The sequence below is a fragment of the Telmatherina bonti genome (assembly GCF_933228915.1).
Source record: "Telmatherina bonti genome assembly, chromosome: 15".
Classification (NCBI taxonomy): domain Eukaryota; kingdom Metazoa; phylum Chordata; class Actinopteri; order Atheriniformes; family Telmatherinidae; genus Telmatherina; species Telmatherina bonti.
In genome coordinates this window covers 21,214,944-21,222,960 of record NC_136613.1, presented here as the reverse complement: position 1 = coordinate 21,222,960, position 8,017 = coordinate 21,214,944, and the positions used below count along the sequence as shown (strand labels likewise).

Sequence of the window (8,017 nt, the reverse complement as noted above, 5' to 3'; positions counted from 1 at the left end):
AAGAAAAGCTTGGAAGAGACTGGCCCCCACGGGACCCCAGAGAAGGACACAAAAAGGTCTGAAAAACTGAGGTATGCCAGCTATTTACTTTCACAATATAACAAAAAAAGGTGAAATAGCCAAGCTGCTTCTTCACCTCGTAGATTATGGGTTTGCCTCATTAAGTGAAGCTCTATCTAAAACCTGTGCAGCAGGTCTCTTGCCACCACCAGCAGGATGCAACAAGTTGGCATACTTATGGCTGGTACTCTCGACAAGGTAAACAAAATTCTTCTATTTTTAAAGTCAGCTTAGAAACTCCCAGTAACTTCCAGCAACCTTGTGGCCATGCATATTTACAGATAATAAAACACCCGCTTGGTGCGTTTTTTGTTTGTTTGGTTTTTTTCCAGCTGAGCCACGACTTTCCAGAGGTGCCAGCAAGCGTGAGGCACAGCAAGGTGCGCCCTGCAGTGGAGAAACCTCACTGCACCCGAACCTTCTTCATCCAGCAGCCCAGGAAGTGGTGAATTTGTTAAAGGACCCCCCCGAGGCAACTGTGTTAAGTCGGCTGTGAAGTGTCAACATGAAGTGTTAATTCATGAGGGAACTGAGTAGGCAATCTGTAATGTGTTGATGGAAAAATGGCTTTCATCAAGCTCTGTTTACTTAGAAGGTAAAAAAAAAAAAAGTTATTTTGAGCTCTGCTTGCTTGTTAAATCGTTCTACCTGCATTCAATGCATCTCTTCTAGTGTTATCACACATGCTGTAGTTGTATTCACCAGCTGATGGGGAAAAGAATGGGCATTGGGACAAAGTAAGTTTAAGTTGATTGGTCAAAAGGATGTGAATGGGACTTTACCTACTTTTTCAATTAAAAAAAAAACAACAAAAAAAAAAACCAACCAAACTTTGTATTGCTTTGCAATTATTGTAGATTTAATAATAAAAACTCTTGCATGGGATTTTTTTGTTGTGAAATTTACTAACTTTTGCACCTGATGTGACCACTAGATGGCAGCAAATCATTTCTGAAATTCGATGTTTGTGACGGTTCATCACCGTCTTGATAAACATGTTCGTGAATTTTTCTTTAAGCATTCTAACAAATAAACCCTTCTGTGCTACACATAAAGTTAAATTAGTATTCAAATAAAACTTCTCAATGGTTAGACAAGTGTTTGCCAGTCCTGCAGATCCTACATTGTTTGTCATTTCAGTCTTGTCAGAACCACAAACTGTGCATTGCAAACAATAAACTGATGGATGTTAGGTTGTAAGCAAAAGAAATGAACACCAAATGCGCACAGTGATGACTGCCAACATACATATATCACAGTTGAAGTCTCCCATGTCATATTATGTCTGTGGCCTGGTAAGCTGGAAAGTATGTTTTAGTTATATTCATCATCATGACATACCATTCACAGGTCTGATTAGGTTAACACTAACTTAACTATATTTGCCTTATTTATAAAGAAGTACTTCATCTCACTCCTGTTTGGTTTAACACTGACTGAAATTGTATGCCGTATATTTGGATTTGTGGGAATAATAAGCCATATCACAATGCATCTTTTGAGTATGCTGAGCTGAAACTGTCATTTGTTTTCATGAAGATCTTGCAAGTGTCCTAAATAGCTGCATATTTGTTTGGCATGAAACTACAAAACTATGGCCTTGTAAACACAGTGCGCTGACCTCAAACCCTGTGAGACGCTCATGCTGTTCATGCACGCCTTTTAATACCATCTGTGTTTGAAGTTCAGAGACCTTCTCGGGGGCTGGAGCAGTTGGTAGTCCTCTGACCTGCACACATTGGTCCATTTTGCTGTCTATGTGGGCCCATCCCCAGCCTCCTGAGGAGCTTTGCGCACACGCTCTGCATCACATCAAGGCATGGCACACCAAGCTGCATGAAATAATACTGCCTCATGAGGTCGCCACAGACTAAAATGTGTTATGAGCAGGGTGGGTTTGATACTTGCATACCTAAAGTAGATGATTACCAGAATTTGAACAAAGCAAAGCAGCACAGTTGCATTCTAAGTATTTAAGAAGGTGAATGCTGCTTCTGCTGGAAGGCTTGATGTATGTGTGTCCTGTCCTGTATATGTGTCCTTGATATGTATCGTATTGCATGGGTGACTTAATGTTATGTATTTAACATAATCTGTAAAATAGCAAATATATGCACACACATACTCTACAGTCAGTGGAGAGGAGTGAAGCTCACTTTCAGAAATGTGGATACAGCTAACAGCTACTCTATTTATTTATTATAATCAATTTAACAGCTATTCTTGCAATGAATGATTTGGTACACAAAATAAAAGATGCTGTTTTAAAGATGTGGCCCAAGTGTTATCTTCAAATGGTTTTTCTCTACAACTAGCACAGACTTTAAATGCTGCAATTTCTCATCTTGAGAAAGATAATCAGAATCTCTGAAAAGTCTGCTATCAGAAAGGGTTTGGCGATAATTGTTCTGCATGTGACTTCCATGTAAATATCTGTAAAGGGTAAATTAATTCAGATACAATGCAGTACATAGTTTCTTTATTCCTTTACCTTTAAAACTGGACAGTTTCCCTTCTAAAAGCCAATTTAGCCAATCAATAATGACGAGGCCCCTTAAATCTAATCTTCAAAAGACTAATTCCAACATTTATACATTAATTCCAATCAAATTAGTTCAGTCAGCAAACTAAACTAATAAACTGTGGATCTTTCACTAATTACATAGAAAACAGAAATATAGCTCTGAGATATCTGAAGTTCAGTTTGATTTTAAATCCTTTCTCAGCTGAAATTACCTAAAGAAAACTGTCCTTGTAAGGAAAAAGGGTAAAATCTTGACAGTGTGCTCCTGCAGCCTGTCACGTCCTTGAGGCATGCTCAAATAAATGAAGGAGTGGAGGGAAAAGAGGAGGGAAGGTTGGTGGATCTTTAAGGTTCCTCCCTACAGATGACCTCATGGAGGGAGCAGGAGGAGGAGGAGGAGTCCGGCGTCGCGTAGCATACCTTGGTGAATCAAGCTGAGTTTTGTGTGGAGTTACGCTGAAAGGACCGGGAGAAGTTTTTCTACTCCCATAATATCCATGACATTTATCAGGTAAGACTTCAAAAAGTATAAATAAGTTTACTGTGTGAGTGTATTCAAAATGGAGTGGGCTAAGGGCGAATTCAGGAAAGAGGAGATGAGATGTTGCACTTGTTGGTGGAAGTTAGTTTGATGGGTGGAATGTCGGGACATGCCCACCGAGCAGCTACAGAAACGACGGCAATGACAGCTAACTGCAAGTGTGGCTTGTTTAAAATGTCCCTGCCATCATTCATTCCCTGTTAGGCTGGATGTTTGTTTACTTTTCTGTCGCTACGTTAAGTTACGTGAAAGCCAGGCTGTTAAAACCGTGATAACTTTGTACGCAAAGTAGCGAAGTTAAATGAGTTTTTAACGTCAGGTAACATTTCTGTTCAGCTTACGACGCGAGCTAACGCAGCCTCGCGCACAGGGATACCGCTTCTGTTAGTTAATAAATCTAATTTAGTTTAGTTTAATTTATCTGGGGATGGTTGGAGTTTCTCTTTTGTTTGTGTGGTTAATTTGTAAATGGCTTGGGTTGTTCATGTGTTTACGTTAAAATAGTAAACTTAACTTAAAAAGTAATAGCTGTTATTTCGCATCTTAAAAAGTGTAACTTTTCACAACCAGGCAGTTTTTTTTCCTGATAATAGATTAACTGGCTTTTCTTTTTTTTCTTTTTTTTTTACTAGTAGTAATTATTACTATTTTACTACTACTAACAAGTCTGACAGTGATTTGTAGTTTTTTAGTATCTCAGATTAAACGCAGAGTAAACTACAGGGGTTTCAACTACTCAGATATTCATTTTTTCGCCCCTCATTGCTATCAAGTCGAGCTTATAACCTTTTAATCAGCCATAACAAGAACAGACTCTAGCAGTGGCTCAAAGTGGAAGGCTAAGACAAACAAAGCAAAACAAACAAACAAACAAAAAAAAACCAATTGTGCTTTACTCTTATCTTAAGTATGGTTGGTCCAAATGACAATAGAAATAACCTAAAGCCTTATTTCAGGTCACCTCTCATGGTCTGCAGTTGGTTTTACAATTCAAAGTCCAAACTGGCTAACCCAAATCAAGTCCAGATCTGGCAACCCCCAGGCCAGATAGATACGAAGTAAACTACTGCCAGACATAAGTGTGCTGATGAATCCCTGAACATAATAGATTTGTTTTTGGCTGGCTACCTGGGAAGTCATGCTCATTATCTCTCACACTTTATCTTAGAAGTTAACCTGATTATTCATTGGTTGCTGTCAGTAGGTTTTTTTTTTTTTTTTTTTTTTTTTTTTTTTTGTCATATTTATTGCTGAATAAACATATTTTTTTTTCTCAAATTCTCTTGTAAGTTGCCTATACAAAATCATATTTATTGTGAAATATGTTATTTCGCAGCTGTTGCACAGAACATTGAATACTGCTTTTATAGCTGTGGTCTTGTTTGATGATAATCTTAGTCTGTATTTTTTTTTTTTTTTTTTTTTTTTTATTGGATGTGGTGGTTTTGAAAGCAGAACCCAATCCAGATATAGTAGTTGGCTTAAAACTAAAGCATTGTAATCTTGTCCACCCACATAAATTGAGTCATTGAAGTTTGACCACTGGCTGTAGATGACTTGAACTTTTTTCAGCATCTTCTGACAAGGGAAATCTGTATGTAAGCCAGCATGCATAGAAAACCAAAGCTTTGTTTTCACCTTTAGAAAAATTGCTTGTAAATGTCAAGATGAAGCTTTCATCAATTATTGCACATATAGTCATCGATTCATCGTCCTCTCTGATTGGTTATTATGAAATCTTCATCACCCCACAACCTCCTGCTTTCTGCCTTCATATAATCAGCCACGTTTGCCATTTATTGTATTGAGTATCTCTTCTCAGTCTAAAATGAAGGGGTGAGATTGAGTGTTTTTTTTTTTTCTTTCATCAGAAGCTCAGCAGGTGGAACAGGCTTTGCTACTGAGAGTTATGTCAGCTTTTGTGACTGTCCTCAAGAAGATTTTTAGGCAATTTAATTAAATTTAATGCTGATCATGCGACCATCAGAATGGATTTGCTGGACTTTGCAATTAAACTACAGCTTTCCCAATTGTCTGTGATAAGATGTTTGCATTACAGAGCAGTCATCGTAAGAAAAAACCTCTTAAGCCTCCCACTCTGCCGAGCCTGGTTCCCATGGTACACAGCCAGTTGGCCAATAAAAGATGCTGGCATCAGACGTGCATTGTTATGACTGAGGAGGGAAAGCTAACTGAACCAGCAACCTGACTTAAGTTTGCATACTGAGTTCTTGCTGATGATGAGGATAATGGATTTTTTTTTTTCCCCCAATGAAAGGGACCCAGCTTTCTTTATGTTTTCTCGTGTGTAGCCATGTGGAGGTGCGGTATTTTGTTATTGCATTAGCACAAATTTTGTTAAGAGCGTTACGGTTTAGAACATTAAGTTGCGTCACAACTAATCCGTTGCTTATGCTTCAAAGGAGTTCTTTTACAGATGTCTACTCAGTTTGGTCAGCTAAGATGTATGTGTGAGTGAAAATCCTGGACTGATTCATATTGGTTTAGTTTGCATTTAGACAACAGTGGTACGCCAACCACAAGATTTAGTAACTGTAGTTATGCAAGTTGTGCATGAATTTGATTTAGCTAATCATGGAAACTTTCAAGGAAGAACCCTCCTTTGAAATCTGTTCATGAGGTATTTTCATGGTTTTAATGTTAATTATGAATTACAGACCAAAGCTGAAGCTCAAACATCCCAAAAGCAATTGCAGTGATTTTATGGTGTGTTGTGAAATCACACTATTATAGCTTGAGACATTGCCCCTCCAATCACAAGCTGTCTGTTGTCCTTGCAAACGTATAGTCCCTGTAAATGTCCAGTGGCATCTGATACAGTAAACACATCTGTTTGCAGCCTCTACAAGCAAGCAGGTGGGCATAACACATGCTTTAGGATTGCCAACTCCCATTTAATGAGCTCAGGGCATTTTTCACATGCTCTTACACCACATGTCCGTTTTCCCAAGTAATGAAAAACAAACTCATAGCTGTTTCAATTAGCAACCATAAATGACAAAATTGCCCAATATAAAACAAAACATAAATCTTTTAAATCCTTTAACCTTAGGAAATGCATGTAATTAATCCAACATGGGGCAGTTCCTTACAGAGGTGGGAAAGTCCAATCAAAACATTATATGATGATGTTTCTGAGGTGACATCAGACCACAATAATTATCAGAATTCTCCACTAGCAAAGCTAAACCCATGTGATCACATGATTGGTTATGCAAACAGCTCCCCTGTGCATAAACTCTGTCACTTTAACTCAAAAATTATGTTTTCACTCTTATTTCATTTTAAAAGTTCTACGTGGCAGGAGTGGGGTTCGGCTGTCAATTTCTGTCTCATTTTGTGTGATTCACAAACTGCATTTTTAATTAACAATAAACATGCTAAAGCTAATGTGCATTAGCACATTCGGCCTTGCCTTTTGGCCAAGGTTCTGAATTTAGTACATAATCCAAATGAAGCAAATAAGTACTGCTGCGTTAGAACAGGGATGACAGATAATATGAAACCCTTTTTCAAAGTAGAAAATAAGAGCCAGTCAGGCATCTTGAATCACTTGAATCTTTCTTTGATGGCACCATTGGTTCAAATTGCATAAAAACAACAAATCTGTCGTATCAGGTCCACAGTGTCCTCTGCAGGATGAGTTCAAAGTTTTTGGAACAAACATGTTAAACCCTTCCAAAGACCGAATGTGCATATCTGCCTTCAGGCTTTTCTGTCTGAATCTCGGTCACGTTTGAGTTTGGAACGTCATGTTACTACCAGCTGTTTCTGATTTACATTTTTGTCCATAGTCTTCATGAAATCCCCGGACGAGAGGAGAATGAAAGAGAGAGGGACAGATCTCTGTAAATGTATTAAACATTCAAATGCTGCTTTTGCGCACTGTTTACAGAGAAAAGAGTAGCAGAAGGCTAAAACTTGCATTTAAATGATTGATTTAGTTTATCTCTGTTCAAAGATAAAAATGAGGTATTTCCTTGGTGACTCAAATACTGTTTGGGTTCAAATCCAGGAGTGTCTGGGGAATGTGCTGCAACCTGTGCAGTTTCCTTTGCAGGTGTGCACCATGCTATCTGCAGTGTGTGTGCACAAGGGCAAGTTTCAAATTCAAACACACTGGAAGGCTATTGCAGAAGAAGAAAGCACATAAAGCCAAACTTTATGCTTCTTTGTAACAGTTTGAGACTAGCCACATGTCACCATGGTGCAATGAGCCGTTCTCTACTTTATTTCAAGTTTTTCTGGTCTTCATATTGGTATGATGAAAACGGGCATAGAGGGAAGTTGGTAACTTCACACACCCAAATGAATCAGTCACAGCATAGAGTCGGTGGGAGCAAGATAGTTGCACCTAAAGCTAAATAAAATTTTGAATTATTTTCTAACCCTGCATGGATTTTGCAGTTTGGGAAAAATACAGGAATTTTACAACAGATGACTTGAATAGCACTTTAATTTATGTTGCACTCCTGCCATGTTGTTGACAGTTAACCTGCACTGATCCAACCTCCTTTTGCCAATGTTACTAGTGTGGTTTTTAACGCTATTTGAGACTTATTCTTATTGTTGTTATCTGTTGTTGCTTCCCTTTGTTGTGCTAGTTCCTGAGTACACATTTTATTCAATCATGAGGAGGCATGAAATTTTTTTTTTTTTTTTTTCTTTTACCACAAAGGTTTGTTTATTGCAATTTGCAATTACCAAACTTGTGCATCAGCTACCCTTAAAATTGATTAGAACATGTTAACATTGCTGCGATGTGATTTATTGCACACACTTGCATTGCAATAACGATGCTCAAACGATGCATTCTGCGGCTCTAGTCATATTCCCATATGAATATTGTAATCAGGTGACAGTTATTTATA

The 8,017-nt window shown here is 38.1% G+C and overlaps 2 protein-coding genes across 3 annotated transcripts in view; both read left to right on the top strand.

The window, feature by feature from the left end:
- dap1b (death associated protein 1b) overlaps positions 1-719 on the top strand; it is a 1,653-nt gene extending 934 nt beyond the window's left edge. Inside the window, exons 2-4 of one of the 2 annotated variants that reach the window (XM_079254301.1) lie at positions 1-71; positions 195-258; positions 393-719. The exon at positions 1-71 is cut by the window's left edge and continues 26 nt beyond it. In XM_079254301.1, coding sequence (XP_079110427.1) covers positions 1-71; positions 195-258; positions 393-509 — 252 coding nt within the window. In that variant the 3' untranslated portion in view covers positions 510-719. Of the gene's footprint in view, positions 72-191; positions 259-392 lie in introns of both variants that reach the window. The other variant, XM_079254300.1, reaches the window with a different exon arrangement.
- Positions 720-3,027: 2,308 nt separating this feature from the next.
- tanc1b (tetratricopeptide repeat, ankyrin repeat and coiled-coil containing 1b) overlaps positions 3,028-8,017 on the top strand; it is a 95,246-nt gene continuing 90,256 nt past the window's right edge. The window contains exon 1 of the mRNA XM_079253743.1: positions 3,028-3,095. The gene's annotated coding sequence lies outside the window, so the exon portion shown is untranslated. The remainder of the gene's footprint in view (positions 3,096-8,017) is intronic.